A 19,818-nucleotide genomic window follows, 5' to 3' on the forward strand; every position below is an offset into this window, starting at 1 on the left:
TCCCACATATTTTGGTACGTTCTGTTTCATCTTCACTGAGCTCTATACATTTTTATTTCCTCTGAGGCTTCCTCTTCGACCCATGGATTATTTAGAAGTGTGGCATTTAATTTCCATGTGTTGGAGATGTTCCTGCTGTCTTTCTGCCTTTGACTTCTAGCTTGGCTCCATTACAGTCAAAGAACACACTTTGCATAATTTCACTTCTTTTAAATTTATTGAGGTTTGTCTTATGGCCCAGAACATGATCAGTCTCAGTTAAGGTTTCATGAGTTCTTGAAAATATAATGTGTATTCTGCTTTGGAATCTGCCTTATAATTATAAACTTTCTCTAGCCCTCATCAGATTTTAGGATTAAAAGAGACAGTTGGTCAGGTGTAGCCTTCTCTTTTTTCAAAAAAAAATATTAAGGCTACCTCATCAAGTTCTGTGTGTACTGGGCCTGTCATAATTACAGGGGATTCATTCATCCATCTGTCCAACATACAAACGTGTATACGTACTTCCATTCCGAGGTTTGTAGAATACCTATCATGTGAGAGGTAGCCAGCTGCGTGTTGAAGGGGGAGCAGAGATGAGTAAGCACAGCCCCTGCCTTTAGAGCTGGCAGCCTAATCAGATATGAGGTGGACAGGACTGAGGTCAGTGCCACTGAGGAAGGAGGTCGTTAGCAGTGGCTGCGGCAGCCCAGTGAGGAGTGACAGAAAATACCTGGGGGGGCCAGGTCAGTCTTGTGGAGGAGCTGAGAACCGAGGTCAGCCCTGATGGATAAGCTTTTGATGCCGAGAATGGTTGAGAAGAAACAGAACCCGTAAAGGCGAAGGGAGGAGAAGAGAGTGTGAGAGGGTATGAGGCATTTAGCTCAGCTTCAGCGTAGCCTGTGGGGTGGGGGTGACCCTAGAGAACAAGGTGGGAGCCGACCCAGGAGAGTCTCAACTGCTAAGTTAAGACGCTGGGACAGAGATAGTCTAGGCATTGGGGAACCACAGAGGGACTTCCCTTAGGGCTGTGACTTGAGTGTTTCAACAGCTCTGTCTGGAGGTTTTGTGATGATGGGCTAGAGAGAAAGGTGATGCAATCTGGGAAGAAGGCAAGTACTTACGTGCACCTCTACACCAGCGGTGGAGCCAGCAGCAGGGGAGACGCTAGAGGCATGTCACAGAGAACTGGGGGCTGGTCAGACTTAGGGGGTGGGAAGAAGGGGTTCTGCAGATCACTCCACATACTTCAGCGTAGGTGACGGGGCAGATGGTGATGCCCGTGACTGAAAGGAGGGAAACAGGTCCAGGGTTAGGACGCTGGGTTTGGTCGGATCACACTCACATGGAGGCAGGTGTGGCCAGTGGGCAGCAGAGAGTCTGAAGCCGTAGGTTTGGGAGTCCTAGCAATTAGCGATCATGACCTTATTTTCCGAGGAAAATAATTGAGGGAATATAATTGAGCCCGTGGTCTAACCGCAGATGGAAATATCTGATATCAGTGCCATTCCACCTAAGCGGATGCAGTCGCTTTGGGAATCAGGTGGGCGTAAGAGGAACGGGAGGCTCCCTGGGCGCTGGCACTGTCGTGTGAGGGGAGGCTGGTCTGGGGACAGTGCAGGGGGTGGCGAGCAGAGGGGCTTCTGGAAGAAGAAGGGACGTTCTGCTTGCTCGGAGCCTCCGTGCTCCACTCCTCTGTGGGAAAACACAGCCTAACAGCTTTACGTTTGCAAGCGGGGTGGGAGGGGAGAGTCCCCATAACTAAGGAAGGTGGTGGTGAACTCTAGGAGCGGCTGTCAAGCACCCCTCACGGCCCTTCATCATTTGGACGTTTTCCTCTAGTTCATGATTGAAAGAAGAGGCCAGGGCCGCATCTCAGCAACAACCACGGCCAGGTCCAACCGGATGTCAGGTTTTACTTCCCAGAGGACATTTGTTAAAAATAAAAAGTGGCAAAAAGCAGAGAACTTCTTCAGATACATGAGAGAAGACTCCTGGCTGAATTCTTTACTAAAAAAGCCCTATTGTTGCCGTTTAAACAGACAGACACTGACTATGGGGAAACATCTCACAGTGCTGTGCAGCCAGGAAACAGAGCCTTAAGGGCCGCCAGGCCCGCTGGTTCGTAAGGAAGAGAGAAATCAGGAATGTCCTGGGAATTGAGAAAAATGGCAGTGACGTCATCTTTTTAGAATTTTCTAACTGAACCACCATTTTTTTGATAGGCAGGGAGCCTGTTCATCCTACTTGGAAAGATAGAGCATCCTTGTAAGTAGGGACGATCTCACTGAAACGGGGGAGGTAGGGCTGCTGTCAGCTCTTGGGGGGGGGCGTGGCCTTTAAAAGAGGACTTGGGACTCTGGGCGCTGGAGGAATGGCCGCCATCGCTCTGTAGTGACGGCGCGGATGGCGCCATGGTTAGCCCCACGTCCAGCTGGCCCCCTTCTCCAACGCTCTGATGAAATAAGAACTTGGGGCCAGGGTGTGTGGAGTGGGAAGCTCAGTAGAGAGGAAACAATATAAACTTAAGCCTGGACATTGCCAGCTGGTTCCAGCAGAGCTAGAGGACAGGACTATTTGGGCAGGAATCCAGGAAGCAGAAACACTGAGAATAGAAAAGGAACCAAAAGCTTTCTTTGCTGCTCTATAGATTGAAAAAAGAACAAGTCAGTTCAAAAATCCGTCAGACCGTCTTTCTGGAAACTCACAGTTGGGGGAGGATGAGATGGTCCTGACAGCCGTTCTCCTTTACCACGTTCCACACTCAGAGAGTGCAATGTGGGATTCCCCGGTGGCGCGGTGGTCAGGAATCCGCCTGCCATGCAGGGGACACGGGTTCGAGCGCTGGCCCGGGAAGATCCCACGTGCTGCGGAGCAACTAAGCCCGTGCGCCACAAGTACCGCGCCCCCGGATGGCCCTGTGGTCCCCCCAGAGCAAGCAGGAGGCCCCTGCCAGGCCCAGCTCTGGGCTTGGTAGCTGTGCATCCTCGGGCAGTTGCTTCACTGCCCTGGGCCTGGCGTTGAATTTTACGGCTGCAAAGCCGGGGAGGGATCCGAGCAGATTCGTAACGTCCCTCCGGCTCTGAGAATCCGTGATCTTGGATCTGCTGAACTCCTGTTGTGGCCTCTCAGGCCTTTTCTCTCTGGTGTTCTTCAAAGTGACAGCAAGTTCATCTTAGAAATGACTTTATATTCTGATGGTACGATAACTGACAACTAGTAACGATAGCAGCCAACGTCCATCAGCATTTCTGTGGTGTCAGGACACGCTAAGCGCTTCCGTGTTTTATTCCATTCCTTCTCACGATTACCTTGCGGAGTTATTTTCCCCATTTCACAGATGAGCAAACTAAGGCTTAGAGAGCTTAAGTAATGCACAGCCAGCAAGCAGAGGGGCCAGGCTTGAACCCCACTGAGCCCAGCGTTAAATCGCAGCTCCGCCACTCTGCCCTCCTGCACTAGGAGGGGCTACGGTCAGGGAAACTCCAGGGAAACATGCCGTTTTGCTGGAAATTTCTCGCGCCCGCCCTGCCCCTGGGGCCCCTGGGGAGAGTGAGTAAGGGTTGCGGCCTGGAATTCTGGATCAGGTCGGCAGGCATCGCCCTGCAGCCAGGTGTGGCCGGGACTGCCTCTGGGCCAGGGCTCCGGGCTCTGTCCCCACACAAGCCAGACACATGACACGGCTGCAAAGGCCTCTGGGGATGCCGGTGCATGCGGTTGCTTTCAGGATCCAGCCACCTGGTTGTTCCAATTAGATCAGATCAGGAGAAAGACAGAGAAGGGATTGTGTCTGCCTCTCCTGCTGCCGGTCTCTGCAGTTCTTGGTGAGGCCGGGATGAGGCCGAGTGAAATAATTTATGTGACCATAGCCGGGTCACCTCCAACACCTCGGACTCCCTGTCCCTTCTGGGTTTTCTCTGACATTTCCTGCGGGCTCTGGCCCAGCTCCCTGCCCCCTTCCACAGTGAGAACGTTCCACACAAATCTGACCAGAGAGTATTGGGCTGTCTTGCTAACAGACGTCTTTGTGTTTAATTGCTAGAACCCGGAGCTGTGGGACACCTGAGTTTCACGGAGATCCTGGACACGTCTCTGAAGGTCAGCTGGCAGGAGCCCCTGGAGAAAAACGGCATCGTTACAGGTAAGGGTCTCAGTCTTCAGGTAGAGGAGGAACACGTTTGCCCCAACACAGAGCGACGGACCCAGCCCCAAGCAGCGCGGCTGGCAGCGCACGGGTGCCTGCGGCCCCTGCAGGGTGACTAGCCGCAGGGCGGAGGGCAGAGGGCTCGCTCGCCATCCCCCAGGCGGTGCCCTTTCCTGCCTGGGCTGCAGCCGCAGAGTTTGGAGACTGGCCTCCGCGCCTTATCTGAACAAGCCTCTAGCGCCTCCGGTCGGCAGGAATCCGTGTTTCTGGTGCGTCCTCTCGTGGGCCTTTCTCTCCCTTAGTTCTCACGGCAACTCGGTGAGGCGACTGCTGAGATTACGACTGTTTACAGCTGAGGAGGCTGAGGCCAGGCGGGTGGGGTGACCTTTCCTAGGCAGCTGTGCCCTGGGCGCCCCGGCCTGCGAGTGGCCAGGCCACGCCCCCGGTGCCAGTGCCAGGCCGCCGGCCCCCTCGGGACCCTCGGGGGACCTCAGGGTGAGCAGCGCCCGGGGACCCAGGGGCGCGGGGCTGGGCACCGGCCGCCTCTCCTCTCCTACGCGGGGTCTCTGGGGAACAGCTCACCTTGTAGGGCTTTTAATGATTTTATGTTGTAGAAGAGGTTTCTGAAGAACTTCTCAGGTTCAAGCTGAATTTAAACCCTAGTTTGGGGAAAAGAATCGCAGACTTGATAAAATCCGCATGGGCTTCGGCCTCAGGGGAGGCTGGGGAGGACCGTGTTCCAGCAGGTCAGGGCTCCCCTCGCACGCCCCTTCCCCCCTCCCCACACACGGGCATCGAAACACCCTCAGGGGGCTGCGGGCGAGCCCCGGGGGCTGCCTGGCCTGATCTGCCCCGGGCGGCCCTTTCCATTCAGTAGACAGCACTTGAACCGTCCTGCCAGCCGCGAAGCGTTCTCACAGCGCAGGCCCCACCGCTCTGGCAGCCCTTCCTGGGGACCTCACGTCCGTCCGCTGGTGACCCCTCGGGAGCCGGAGCTGTGCCCGCCCCTCAGCGACTGGCCAGGTGGTCCAGCCGACCACCAATGCCCCTGGGGTCCCTCGTGAGCCCCGTGGCCCAGGAAGCGTGCTCACGCCGGCTGTGTGGTCAAGAAAACTGTCCGGGAGTGAGCCGTGTGGACCAGGGGCGGTCGGCTGTCCCCGGCCTGGCCACAGGGTCAGAGTCCCCTTCCTCCCACCCTGTGTGCTGGGTGGCAGCACCACCCGTGGGCGCCTCCCGCGTGCAGGCCCCCTTAGCGTTCCGGCTCTTGTTTACTTTCCGAACGACCAGGCAAGGCGCGTCTCGTAACCCCGTCTGAGACCTTGAGCGATGATGTCCCAGGGTCACGCGGCCAGCAGGTGGCCAAGCCAGGACAGGGGTGCCGCGTCCTCTCCTCCACGTCATCAACGCCTGGACGCGGGTTCGACCCGCGCTGCTCACCCCAGCCCAGAGCGTCCCTGTCTCGGGTCCTTGCGCTCGGTGACTCACTGGGCCCCTCGCCACGCCGCAGGCCAGAGAAACACCCGGCAGTTCTGCTTGCCAGGTGGTCAGGTGCACACAACTTAGTAAGTATTTCTATCCTAGCTCCTTAATAGACGTTTGAAAAGAGCAGACACATTAATTGAAAGAAAAGAATATTTGCATTACCTTCTCAAATAACCAGTTAGTTCCTGATGGGACGTGTGCGCCCCCAGGTCCTGCCCAGCTTCTCCAACTTGGAATCAGAGTGGACCTGCCTGCCAAAGCTCCTGTTCCACGTCGGCTTTCACGTTGTTCCTGTGTCCTTATCACAGCAACCACCAAAAACTCAGCTTTGCAAACACAGGGGGCGTCCAAAGGAGTGCGGCGCGCTCTGATGCTGACTTGTGACCCGCTCGAGCTGGAGGGCTGCGGGGGCCCCCAGACACGGGCGGGGGGCAGCACCACTCTCCCTGCAGTGCCCGGGGGACCGTGTTCCTCCACGAAACTCCTCCTTTCTCTCCCGTCACTCAGGAAACCTCCCAGCGTCAGCCCCGCCCACTGCTTCCCTGCTGGATGCCCTCTACTCACCTGGACTCGACCAGACCCCCTCACAGAGTGGAGTCCTCGGGTCCAGATGGTACCTGAGAACTGACGCCGCCTCTGACCCTCACTGTTAAATGAAGTAAATTTACGAATCTAGTTCTGCCCTCGAGAAGCTGATGTTTTGAAATACCCACTTTAAATAATGTTAAGTCCAGGAATGGGGAAAAGTCACTATTGAAACTGGACCTCAAAACCCCAATGTGTTGCACGTTCTGAGGTCTCCGTAGTAGAGGACTGCAGTGCTGAGTATGTAATGAAGAAGCCCTCCTGTGGCCAGGAGCGGAAGGAATTAAACCAGGCGGGTGCAGGGGCGGCGGAGGGAGGTTGCAGACAGCAGGATGTCACTTTAAGGTACACAAAGGGAGGAAAAACAGGCTAGTGAGAGGGAAGGCAAACCCAGAAGCAAATGCTTAGCAGGAGGCCCTACCGCCTGGAAGAAAAAGGCCTTCGAGCTCAGGCCCCTTGGGGACCGTCTGTGGCTGAATTAGAGTGAATTAGAGCCGTACCTACTGCTGATTTCAGAGGGGGCTGAGGTGGGGAGAGGCAGACCGTTCACCTCCGTCAGCTCAGGCTTCAGGGTTCACCTCAGTGTGCTGCGTTTCAGAAATCTGGCCAGGACCCCTCGGTGGACGCACTCCCCGGGCGGCAGGCAGGCCTCGCCCCCTCACAGACACACCCTCAGCCCCACCCTGCCCTTGGGGAGCACCGAGGTCTCCCCTCCAGCTTCCAGTCTTGAAGGAGCCCCCCGGGCGTCATCACCCGAGGGGAGCCGACCTCCCCAGGCTGAGCGGCGGCACCAGCACTCCCGATGGGTGGTCCTCCGTCACGCCAGCTAATAGAGCTTGAGGAACCCAATTTCGTGTTTTATTAAACAAATTCCTGTAGTTACAGGCAGCAGCTATATGTTTATTGTGGAACTCAGCCTTCGCAGCGCCAGCTGTTCAGAGCTGGGTCGCGCTGCCCCTGGGCCGAGAGCGAGTACGCGGTGGCAGCTCTGAGGGTCTGGGCCGGAGCTGCAGGCAGACGCTCCGCTCTCCTGTCTCGGGGCCGCGTTGTCCCACCACGTCTGGCCTGTGCCCTCGCCTTTCCCGCCCACCCTGTACGATGGGCTGCGGGGGAAGAGGGCCTCCCCAGAGGGGAGAGCCCGGCGGTGGTCACCTGCCAGGGACCTCTGCCCTCCGTGGGGCTCTCCCTGCCCTGGACGCTCTGCCCGGACACGCAGGGCGGCGCTCCCCAGGTTGACTGGGCTTCCCGTGGGGCACGCCGGCAGCACCCCAGAGGCCTTTTCCAGGCTGGAGGGAGAGAATTTTACCAAGTATAGCAAAAGAAAAACCGTGTTTGTGGGCAGACCTGGCCTCCAAAAGCCCCTTTCAGGAAACGTCCGCAGGGGACCAGCGACCGTCCCTCTGCGCCCGAGGCTGTTAGAGCAGCTGCCGGCAGCATGACGTCAGTCCCGCGTGCAGGCGGCTCTGTGTGCAGACGGCCCTCAGGAAACTGGGTGCCGGGAGCTCCCCTGTGCTGCCGGAAGGAGAGGCGAGCGGCAGGGCCGCCGGGCTCGCGCGTGAATTGCCCACGAGCGCTCCCTGTAAATTCCAGCGTCCTCCTGTCTCCCTGCGTGAGCTCTGGTCTGTGAGGGCCGGGATGCAGGCAGACAGCCTGGGGTTGGATGCACTGCCCTCTCGCAGAGAGTTCACGCCGGATCCACGCAGAATTAGTTCTGAAGCTCCTCCGGTCGCTAGTCTCAGTTGGGCAGCTGTTTGGAGCAGGTAGGGCGCCAGCTGGAGGCCCGGCCCCTGGCTGGGGGCCCCCCGTTCCTGCACCGGAGCCAGAGGGACACTCACGGCCAGGACGGCCCGCTCGGGGCCTTGCCCACCACACGCCCCCGCGTGGTCCCTCTGTGCGCGGCCTCCAGGCCAGCTCCCTCTCTCTGCTGGTGTTTGTCACACCCTTTCCTGAGCACACGGGCGTCTTCAGTCATCCGTTTGGTGGTGTTTGTAGCCATGACGGCAGCACACTGGAGTGTCAGTTTTGATGCCAGGAGATCCTAGTAATTCTCTTCTGCTAAAGGTGTTGTAATTGCTGTGCTTGGGCTCCAGGTTGCCGTGCAGAACAAAAGGCTGTATTTTAGGAAATTTTGATGAAGAACAGCTTTTAAACAAATAAAATTGTCCGACAGACAAGGTTGTGACATTAACAACATACGTAACGGCAAGCGTGTATGACAACATAACGACAGCCTTCTCCTCCTGTGCGTTCAGGGAAGACGCCGAGTGTCGTCACTCCATGTAGAGATTTATCAGGCTAACCTACCAAGGCCGGGGCTGGTTTCCAGGTTTGCACGTCAGGACTTCCGAGGGCAGGTCGTGTGGAAGGAGGCTCCGTGGAGGGTGAAGAGCCTGGGCCGCTTCCAGCCAGTCCAGGAACCTCTGGTGGCACAGGCTTCCTCCTTTGTAAGGTAGGGGTCGTGATGGTCCAGCCTCAGGGCTCTGGCATGAGGTTGAGCGAATTAATGCAGGTGAAGTGCTCAGAGCATCACAGGAACATCATAAATACTCTGTGGATTTGAAGTCATTAATCCTCACTGCCCTGAAGGTTTCTCTTTTTTCAATTGTACAATCAGTTCCAAAAATCTGAACTGGCCAAAAAGACAGAACGGGTTGATTTTAGGGCACCGTGGTGTTCGTGCCGGCCCACTGAGAATGCGGGAAGCCAGAGGTCAGGATGGTCCCCGGGAGGAGGGAGGTTCTAAGGTCTGGAGTCGGGAGATGGTGAGTGGTTGGCCCCCCGAGAGGCAGCTGGAGCCGCGGGCCTAGTGGTCCCCACGGGCCAGGAACGCAGCTAGGGGCTTCCGACGTGTGGCAGGGCCCCCTGCTTCCTCCACTGCCGGGTGCCCCGTCCGCCCCACCCTAGCACAGGAGCCCCCCAGCACACAGAGGTCGCCAGGCTGTGGGGCAGCAGACGGGCAGCGGCTTCTGACATTAAAATTTTATTGTTTTCACAACACTGAGGTCCCGGGACGCTCTCCTCTAAATTCTTGTTTACCTGTGAGTGAGAGTTTCTCACTCTGTTTGTTGCTTTCATCAGAGGGAGAGGAACGAGAAGACGCCTCCCAGTGCCTCTGTCTCCCCAGTTTATCGTCCGGGAAGACGGAAGAACAGGCGTTTTCAGTGCTCTGCCTTTGGCCCCGGGAGCGCCCTCCATCTCCACCTCCCTCTTTAGGAGACGCTCTTAAATGTTCTCTAATCACAGAAGCCCCCTCTAAGGGCGCTGACCCAGGGGCTGGCAGGGTCTTTTTCCTCTGAGCCCCAAACTGCAATGGCTGGATAAATTGTGATCATGAGGCCCCGCCGGACGATCCGAGTGCAGAGGAGACCAGATGTCGCTCGGAAAACAGGCCCGAAGGGGAAGGCAGAGCTGGAAGCGACACTCATGCCCTGGGGGAGAGAAACTTTAAGGCAAAAAGTGTTTTCTCAGTCATTTTGTAAAGGGAAAAGTGGCAGTGTTTCCACAAGTTAGTTGCAAGCCAGGAGCAAGCTGCTGATTTGGAGACCGTGTAGTGAAAATATCAGCTTCTACAGATGGAAATGCGGATGAAGCTTGTCTATCATTTGACAAGAGAAGGTTGCCCCGAGCACCGCAGGCTGCCAGCCAGCCCTCAGCCCCCTCCGTCCACGCGCCGGGGACCGAGCTCACCGAGATCCCAGCCCCGTCCTCCTGCCGCCCCTGTGGATCCAGCGGCCGGATTGGAGGGGCCCAGCCCGGGGTCTCGTTTCCGGGGGCTGTGGACTCGCAGCGGACTTCAGTGGGCCCGGCTGAGCTCCCTGCTCTTGCTCAGATTCTCCGAGATAAACGGGTGGCCCAGCCTCTCTCCCCGGGACCCCGGGACTCACCCTGTGCCCTCGCTTGTTTTCCAGGCTACCAGATCTCCTGGGAGGTGTACGGCAAGAGCGACTCGCGGATGGAGCGCACTCTCAACAGCTCGACGCACGAGTATAAGATCCAAGGGCTGTCCTCTCTCACCACCTACACCATCGACGTGGCGGCCCTCACCGCCGTGGGCGCTGGCCTGGCCACCTCGTCCACTATCTCTTCCGGGGTGCCCCCAGGTCAGTGCGCTCGGGGCCTGGCGTCCCCGCTGCCGCGTTTCCCTGGGCCGTTTCTCACGCTCGGAGTTGATGGGCATCTTTTGTGCAGAAGTCCCTGGGGACCTTTAAAAGAGGGGTGTCAGCTCCTGGCTCGGATGGCCGGGGGTCAATGAACGTTACACTTAAGACCAGGAAGCACGAAACTGCATTCACGCAACAAAAGAGTGAAAATGTGGGTTTGAGGGAAGGAGTGAAGAGAAGGTAGGTGGCGGGGAAAGGCACAGGGGGGAGGGGAGCGAGGAAGGGGCGTGAAGGGTGAAGAGTCTGTCCACACACAGCAGGGCCGAGGGGACCCTGCTCGCGGGGCTTTCTGGAAGTCAGAGTCTCCTCCTAAACGTTCACCCTCATCCAGCTTTGGAAATTGCACTCAACTTTTTCTCTCCACAGTTTATGTTTAAAATGAAAGTGTTTTTCCAAGGAATTTACAAAATACGTGTGGGTGTGAGAGGATGTCATGGGGCCATCCGTTCAGTCCTGTAATTAAAGCCAGAAATCTCTTGCTCTTTGAAAAGGTCAGTTGGCCTCGTTTTGGTCTTTGAGAAAAAAGCACAACGGCTTTGCTCATCAGGCCCGGAAAGGCTGAAGCCGGCATTTACCCCCATCGCACCCTCCACGCCCAGTTAGGGTTTTGTAACCTAATTATTTTCTTGGAAGCATGGCACACCACACGGGACCCGAAGAGAATACAAAACAAATAAAATGTATACAGTTTTTAAAACTCCCCAGAGGAATAACCGCCTCTCCGCACAGGGACTGTGTTTCGGGAGAAGCCGTGGGGTGGTAGAGAAGGAGGGAGTGTATCCTGTCCTCTGAGCGCTGTGACCCCACGGGGCCCTTTCTGCCTTCCTGGCCGTCTGGGGAGCCTGGAGCCCGCAGCGTCCCGAAGCAAGGCTTCCTGTCTGCTGACAAGCAGTCACCACTGCCCTCCCTCGCAGGCAGTGATGCTTCTAGCGCTGTGCAGAGCATCAGATGAGGGCCTCCCCCAATCAGTGCTGGCTCCACTCCCGCATGGCCGACTCCTGGGTCTGGGGTGAGGCTGCAGAGCTTGCAGTGGAACAAGCCCCAGGTGGCACCCACACTGCTGGTCGGGGGCCACACCTGAGGCAATCCGATGTTTTTTTAAAGATATTTTCAAAATACACGTATCCTTTCTTAAGAAAGAAGTCCTTGGCTTCCAGAGAGATGCAGTTATTCTGCGTAAACAGCCAGCTGCCAAGCACACATTTAAAATGTTGTTAGTGCTTAATAACCAGTGACGAGGAGATGACGACGGCACGTGATTTCATCTGTTAGACACGGCTGACGTACAGCGGCCGCGGTAACGCCGGGGGCACGTCCCTGTGCGTGACCAGGTTGTTCCCTGGACGGCTTGGACACCGTCCAACCGGGGCTGGGAAGTGGGCGAGCTGACCTCACCTCCGCCCCCAGCGTGACCGTGACCAGCTCTGTCCTGGACGCAGAGAAGCGCTGGAGGGGACACGGGCCCGGCTGTGCCGAGTGAACCTGATACCCAGGCTCGGGGGAGGCCGCGGGGCTGCTGTTGCTTCCCTGACGGTTCGGGTCACCTGTAGCCGGGGGTCCACCCTGGGGCAGGCCGAGCAAAATCACGTGATGACGATCCCTTTGGGGGCTGTGTTCCGTTTGCCGCGCTTAAAGTTTACAACCATCAACGACTGAAGAACCAGCTAAAGAATGCAGAGAGCGGAGAAATGTGCAAAAAAGAGTCACTTGTCCTTCGATTTAAATATTTTCCTCTTCAAATTCATTAGACGTGATGTGGAAAGGACCCTTGAGAGCCTAGCGACGCTGCCTGTGCAAATACTGAACTGATCACCAAAGAGGTCTTATTGTCCCTGTGCGAGACCTGGTCTTAAATACCCCAAACACGGGCGAGTTCAGAAGCTGTTCCTCAGATACGGCGCGGCCTGAGAGCCTTTCTCCTGCTCCCATTGCATCTTTTTCGCTTTCATTTCATCCTGCTGTCTTTCTCTAGAGTTTTCGCATCGCCCAGTAACGTAAGAGCTCTCATTTTGAACTCACAGTATCTCACTTCTGAGTGGGACGGGCTCCTTGTGGGGAGTGGGCAACCCGCCTGTGTTCAGCAAGGAGGCTTAGCCGCAGGCAGCCTGAGACGGGGGAGCCTCGTGCAGAGCCCACCCGCCCCTCGTTTAGCTGCCAGAGCAACCGAGCACTGGCAGAGCGGGAAGAGTTCTGCGCTCTCACCTGAATCCAGTTGTCTTGGAAACCAGAGCCAGGAAGCCTACGGCTCAGGACCTGCACACCTCCCCACGTCAAGCTGCCTGGAGACGCACAGGGTGCACGCTCCCCCCGCCTCTTTCGAAGGCGTCAAGGTCATTGTCAGAGGGAGGAGGGACGGTCGGTCCTTTGGGTTCTTTGAGGATCCTGGAAGAACCACCTTCGTCCATCCGCTCTTCACTCAACAAGTGTCTACTGTTGAACAGTCCCCTGCTGTTCAGGGAGATGATGAGTGAGACGTGACCCGACCTTCATGGTTTGTCATCTGGGAGCCACATTCACAGGTCTCGGTGACACGGCATGTGGCCTGGGGCCTGACGGGCCACCCCGTTGGAGTGGCAGTCATGCTGTGAGCACATTCCTGGAGAGCTGTGCTTCTCACCTTCATGGTTGTGTGAACAAGCCCTGTTCTGATATAAAGGCGTTTTGGAGCTGTTTACTTGCTGATATGTTGATACCCTTCCTACCTGTGATGGAATTTAAACCTCCACCTTTCCCCTCTCATTTATCTCCAGAGCTCCCTGGTGCCCCATCCAATCTGGTCATTTCCAACATCAGCCCTCGCTCAGCCACCCTGCAGTTCCGACCCGGCTACGACGGGAAGACGTCCATCTCCAGGTGGATCGTGGAGGGACAGGTATGGTCTCCTTGAAGCCGAGAGTTGCAGTTTCCACAGAGTAACACTGGGGCCTAAAGTTGAGAGACGGTTGACTGATGCCTTTGCAGAGTGATGAGTCCGTAGCTGGAGCTGCCTCTGGGTAGTTTGGGAGGTGGTGATGTTTGGAGGAGGAGAACCAGAGACTGGAGGCGGCTGGGATGCCGGGGTTAGGGTGTGGGAAGATGGGGGAAAACGGGATGTTAGGCTGGGCTCTTACTGGAGGGTGGGAGAAGTGATCATGGGGTGAGCATTCAAGTTGTGGTTCAGTATATGGTAAGTTCCCCCAATTTGATGGCATCGTTGGTTGAGATTCTCCTTTTAATTCTGTGTCACAATTCGCTACCGAACAGACTAAGAGGATCGTTTGGTACAACTTTCCTCTCGGATGAATGAACGAATGAATATGCATTTGCTCAGCAATGTCTGTAGAGCGTGTTTATTTCCAGGCACTACTCTAGGCACGAGGGGCACAGTGGTAAACAAAAACAGACAAAGTCTGTGCTGTAAAGGAGGAAGGTCCTCTCTCGGGAGAAGGACCCTCAGGCTGCTGGGAGAGGAACATGCGCTTTACCTGTGAGGACGGCAGGGGTGCCGGATGGCTGGAGTGAGGGCGTGTAGGGAAGAGCCGGGGGCAGGTCACGGGGAGCCTGAGGGTCGACCTTAGGGAGGACTTTGCCTCTGACTCGAAGCACGATAGCAAGATAGCAAGCCCCACGGGGCTCATGCGTCAGAGGGAGGGTCACAGGGGCCTCGGTGAATCCCAGCCACCCAGAAGCGCCTTGTTCTAAGAGCTGAGAAAACAGACAAAGACCCGCACGACGGGGGTGGTAAAGTTTCCAAACAGTTATTGTCCGTAGTAAAAACCCTAGCGATTTTCGTGACTGTGCTTGTGCTCTACTGCAAGACAATTCGCTCTTGGAAACTGGCCATAAATCAGGGCACGGATTCCATCTACATCTTCAAAACTTTCATTGAGCAACTGTTTCCAGAAACCTCTGCAGGATTCTGACAATGGGAACCAGCTATTTGGAACTGATCAATCAATGGGGCTGGAACAATTATTTACGTAGGAAAAAATCACCGTATGCCCCTACCTCCCATCAAACTGAAGAAATAAATCCCCTGGAAATGAAAACCAAAAGACTAAAAGCAAACTTTAAAACGCATCAAGGATAATCAGGAGAAAAATTGTGGGATCTCCTGGAAGCCAGTGCTGGCGTCTCAGAGTCGGCCAGATGGAGCCGGGCGAGTGCTCGGAGGGACACAGAAGCCGAGAGTCTGTCCTTGGCGTCACTGGACAGCAGTACAGCTGGGCACGGTGAACGCCAAGGACACAAACTCCGAGGGCTTCCGAGTGGGAGTCAGGCCAGGCGGGGCCACAGGAGTGGAGATGCCCACCCCTCCGTGGCTGGACTCAAGATCTGCGTCTTGTGCTTCCAGAGCCGGACCTGGGAGCGTCCACACTCCTTCTGCCCTCGGTTCTGTTCGCCAGGACAGTCGCGGGCTCCAGGCAGCCGCAGGGGGTCTGGGAAGGGTCCTTCCTTCTGTCTGTCCGAGGAGAGGAAGCGATGGGGGAACACATAGCACTTCTCTCCACACTACGTTTGCTTCGTGCTTCTGTCCCACAACTGACCTATTTATATTTTTAATCTAAAACATTTTAAACATACCCAAAAGGAAGCAGCATGATCTAATGGGCTCCCACACACACCCATCACCCAGGCTCGTCTCTTCTCTTATCTAGATCCATCTAGTCCTACTTTTTATTGTTGCTGGAGTGTTTGGGGGTTTTGTTTTCAATTAAAAGAAATTTTACTGAAGTATCGTCTATTCATACTATTACATTATTTTCAGTTGTACAACATAGCGATTCAATGTTTTTATAGATTATACTCCATTTAAAGTTATTACAAAATATTGGTTATATTCACTGTGCTATACATTAAGTCCTTATATCTTATTTATTTCATGCCTATTAGTTTGCACCTTTTCTTTTTAAATTAAAGTATAGCTGCTGTACAATATTATATAAGTTACAAGTGTGCAGTATAGTTATTCACAATCTTTAAAGGTTGTCCTCCATTTATAGTTATTATAAAATAGTGGCTCTATTCCCCGTGTGGTACAACACATCCTGTAGCTTAGTTTGTGCCTCGTACTCCCCTGCCCCACATGCCCCCCCTTCCCTCTCTCCACTGGTGACCACTGCGTATCTCAGACCACACGTCATTTTATTCCCACGTACTCAGCACTGAATGGGCACAAATTTCACAAGCACAGTGTTGAGCGAGAGAAGCCACACTCGTGATTTGAGTCCACAGGTACAAAGTCCCAGAGAAGAAAACATAATCTTGGGCGTTAGAGCACTGGTCCCCTCTGGGGTCTTGTGCGGGAAGGCTCTGGAACGTTAGGAATGTTGTTTCTCGGTCTGGATCTGGGTTGCACACCTGTTCTCATCCTGTGCACTTGTCTTCCTTCGATACCTTTACGTTAAACCATGGATGTATTTTCTCATAACGAGAATGCCATTATCACACCTGACAAAATTCATAAACATTCCTTAATATCATCTAATAATCAGGACACATTCCCATTTCCCCAGATTTTCCGAAAGCGTCTCTTTAGTGTGGCTTTGATGAGAACAGGATCCACACAGAGTTCGCATTATGCATTTGGTTGTCGTGTCTCTTAAATCATTTTTTTAAAAATTTTAACAGCTTTTTCAAGGTGTAGTTGGCATATAATAAACTTGACATTTCTAGAGTATACAGTCTGTTAAGTTTTGACCCAGACGTGCATGTCTGTATACCTGTAAGGCCCTCGCCACAGTCTAGATAGTGAGCAAGCCCATCGGCCCCACAAGCTAGCTCCCTTGCGCCCTTTGCAATCCTCCCTAGCACCCCCTCAAGCCCACCACTCAGCTGCCTTCTGCCACTAGAGATGTTGCCCTTTTCACCCAGAGCCCCTTCTGTTCCCCTGCCACTGCCTTGTTACAAACCCCAGTCCCCCGTCCCGTGGAATGCCCTCCATCGGAGAAGCATCTCCCATCTGCATCCTTGTAGTGTCACTTCACGTGTCCCCCTGCCCCCGTGTTTGCTGTAAACAGGAAGTTCATTCTAAAACCTCCATTGGATCGTTCCCACGTTGTCGTGGTCACTGTGGTGGAGAGTGATTCCTGGGAGGGGCTGGGGGCTTCATACGGCGGCACATCAGGACACATGGGGTCTCGGGACCCCCCTCTAGGGAACGTAGGGACACCGCACGATCGGCAGCCTGGTCCCTGCCTTGTCCTCCCGTCGGCTTCGTATCCAGTGGTCTCACCCATCGGTGACCTTTGCCTGGATTCAGTGTTATCTACAGATACTCGAAAGGGCAACTTTCTATCCGTCTTTCCGCATTTAGTAGCCGGAGCTCTGAGAAGCAGCGCTACCCTCCTCCCTCAGGTCAGGTCGTTACCCTGAACACAGGAAGGCAGGGCGTTGCAGAGTGAGGAACCGGCTCCCAGTCACTCCCAATGTGAACAGGTTTTTCTTTCTTCCTTTTCTGCCCTGCTCTCTCTTTTCCTGAGTGTCAGTAGGACAGGACGGGTTTTTTTGTGTATTCAGTCTGTTTCAGTCACCTACAGTCATTATTCTTTTTGAACGTAACACTGACCCATCTTGGCCCGTGGGCAGCCCTTCATGTTCTAGGTGTTCTGACCTCACGATAACTGATCTTGGATGATTTCCTTGTTTCCTGATGCAGGGGGATTTCCCGGGAGCATCTCGCGCCTTCGAGCGCTGAGCTGCAGCTCAAACTGAGCTGCCGCTGCCTGGTTTCGTTTAGCGTCAGATCGTATTTAAAGGCCGTAATCTGGGCACTAAGGGGAGGGGAGGGTGCTCATTGCTGCTGACTGCTCGTTGTTTCTAGAATTTTCCAGCGGATAGAGAGAGGAAACGCGTATGTTTGGAAACATCGTGAGTTCGTACTGATATTTCCAATTCAAATTTAAGATTACTTAACTTTGAATTTACGTTTTCAGTAACTTTTATACTAAAAGTGTGCTTTCTAGAAATATTAACAAAATTACTTATTTTCTTTATCCTGTTATTCTATAAAGAGTTTCAAAATTGCAATGTCCATGATATTGCCAAGGAGCCTGCTGAATGCCACTTATTTGTCCTTAGACCGTATTACACTGTGAACGTACAGTCAAAATACTGAGTCTAAATTCTTCTCTGTGTGTTTCTATCACCAGCCTAATACAGATTAGCTTCATTCATTTCAGTGTCTTTGTTTTGTTCTCTTGCTTCCATTTTTAGAGATTGCTTTCTTTAAATATCATTTGTACTTTTTTTTTTTTTTTTTTTTTTGCGGTACGCGGGCCTCTCACTGTTGTGGCCTCTCCCGCTGCGGAGCACAGGCTCCGGACGCGCAGGCTCAGCAGCCATGGCTCACGGGCCCAGCCGCTCCGCCGCATGTGGGATCCTCCAGGACCGGGGCCCGAACCCGTGTCCCCTGCATCGGCAGGTGGACTCTCAACCACTGCGCCACCAGGGAAGCCCTTAAAATTTAATTTATTTTTGAGCACATAACTCGTTTGCACGATCTCAAAGTCAGAACTACTAGTTGTATGCAGGGAAGTTTGTGTTCGTCGTTCTCCCTTCACGCTGTTGCCTCTCTCCCCAGAAGCCCCACAGTAGGTTTCTGGCTGGTCCTCTTTTGTCTTTTGCAGCGTTAGCAATACACGTACCCGTGTCCCCCTTCCATATGCAGAAGGTGCTTTGCTTTCTTCAGTTGAGGACACGTGAACATCACGTGCCTGGCGTGTGGTCTTCCCTTGTGTGGACGTGCAAGTTTGTGTGTTCAGCTGGTCCTCTGGACCCCTGGGGTGTGCGTTCCTCTCCTGCTGCTGCCACAACGAACAGCCAAAGCCCAGTGGCTGGAACAACACAAGTGTGTTATCTCACAGCTTTGGGCTCCGTGGGCTGAAGTCCAGGTGTGGGCAGGTTGCGTTCCTGTCCGGAGGCTCTGGAAGGCCACCGTCTCCTGCTCATTCAGGCTGTTGCCGGTGGTCCTAGGACCGAGCTGGCTGTCACCATCCCCAGCTTCTACGACCACAACGTCCCTCCCTCCACCTTCAGAGCCAGGCATGGCGGGTAGGTCCTTCCCAGGCTTCAACTGTCTCCTTCTGTCTCATCCCTCTGACCCACTCTGCTGCCCCACTCTCGCACTTTCCAGGACCCACCCCTGTAATCCAGGATAATCTCCCTATTTCAAGGCTCTTGACCTTAATCACGTCTGCAGAATCCCTTCTGTGTGGAGTAACTACCCACAGGTCCCAGGGATTAGGGTGTGGACACCTGGGGGGTGGGTGGGAGGATGCCTGCAGGGGGCGTTATTCTACCTAAAGGTGCTTTCAGCCTTTTGCACACGCAGTTTGTACTTTTGCCACTGAATCTTTGGGATAGATTCCTAGGAACGGGATTTCAAGATCAAGCGATGGATGTATATGTAAACTTCCTAGACATTACCAAATCCCTCTGCTATAGGTTGTACATTTTGCATTTCCATCAGCAATATATATAATTTGTTGCCATGCCAGAAAAAATTGAAGTCTAATTTATCAATCTTTTCTTGCAAGGTTTTGCACTTCAAGTCTTAGATGGAAAGCTTTTCCTCCTTCTCAGGTTAAAAAGGAATTCACCCAATTTTTTTACTACCCATTCTGTGGTTTCATGTTTGCATTTAGGTCTCCATCCATTTGGAATTTGTTCTTTTGTATGGAGTGAGGTATGAGTCCATCTTTTATCGCTTTGCAAATAGCTGTGCAATTGTCCCCAGAACATCTATTAAAAAGTCCATTTTTTCCTCCTGATTTGTGGTATTAAATTCCCATATGCACTTGGGTCTGTTTCTGAACTGTTTATTCTGTTCTACTAGTCAGGCTGTTCGTGCTCTAACTCTACACTGTTTAATTAGAGAGGCTTTAAAATTTGTTTTAATGTCTGGTAAGGTCTTCCCAATCCCCACCAACATACACGCATGCACACGCGCACGCACACACACATGCGCACACACGCACGCGTGCACACATGCACGCACACACACACGCATGCGTGCACACATACGCACACACGCACACGTGCGCACACACACACTCACACACGCATGCGTGCACACTGCTTTACCCTCCTTGCTGTTGTCTTATGATATCGTCTTTCTATCCAGGAACATGATACATCTTTCCATTTGTTTAAACCTACTTCTGTCAGCTCTTTTCTTCCTGGCAAAAGCACTGGGCTATCTATTCCTACCTTCGCTCTGCTCCCAAAAAGGCAGGCAAACTGAGGGGCCATCAGCGTGCCTCAAAAACTGTGATTGGAAAAGTATGCACTGTGCACCAGCGGCCCTGGCCCCCCTTTTTCTTGCCCTCCTTTCCTAGCTCTGTGGTCCTGGACATAACTTAACTTCTGCGCAAGCCCCAGCATCCTCGTCTGTAAAACAGGGTCAGTAGTGCTGTTGCAAGATGGTCGGGAGGATTAATCAATGTATGTACATTTTGTTACATTTTCTGACTCTGTTGCTGGCATATA

The 19,818-nt window shown here is 54.0% G+C and overlaps 1 protein-coding gene across 2 annotated transcripts in view; it reads left to right on the plus strand.

Moving 5' to 3' along the window:
* SDK1 (sidekick cell adhesion molecule 1) overlaps positions 1–19,818 on the plus strand; it is a 540,366-nt gene that overhangs the window by 393,442 nt on the left and 127,106 nt on the right. For both annotated transcript variants that reach the window (XM_027125645.1, XM_027125644.1), the window contains 3 exons: positions 4,022–4,120; positions 10,099–10,290; positions 13,101–13,222. In XM_027125645.1, coding sequence (XP_026981446.1) covers positions 4,022–4,120; positions 10,099–10,290; positions 13,101–13,222 — 413 coding nt within the window. The remainder of the gene's footprint in view (positions 1–4,021; positions 4,121–10,098; positions 10,291–13,100; positions 13,223–19,818) is intronic.

The sequence above is a fragment of the Aethalodelphis obliquidens genome, unplaced genomic scaffold (genome assembly GCF_003676395.1).
Source record: "Aethalodelphis obliquidens isolate GAN/ISIS:26980383/991018 unplaced genomic scaffold, ASM367639v1 scaffold30, whole genome shotgun sequence".
Classification (NCBI taxonomy): domain Eukaryota; kingdom Metazoa; phylum Chordata; class Mammalia; order Artiodactyla; family Delphinidae; genus Aethalodelphis; species Aethalodelphis obliquidens.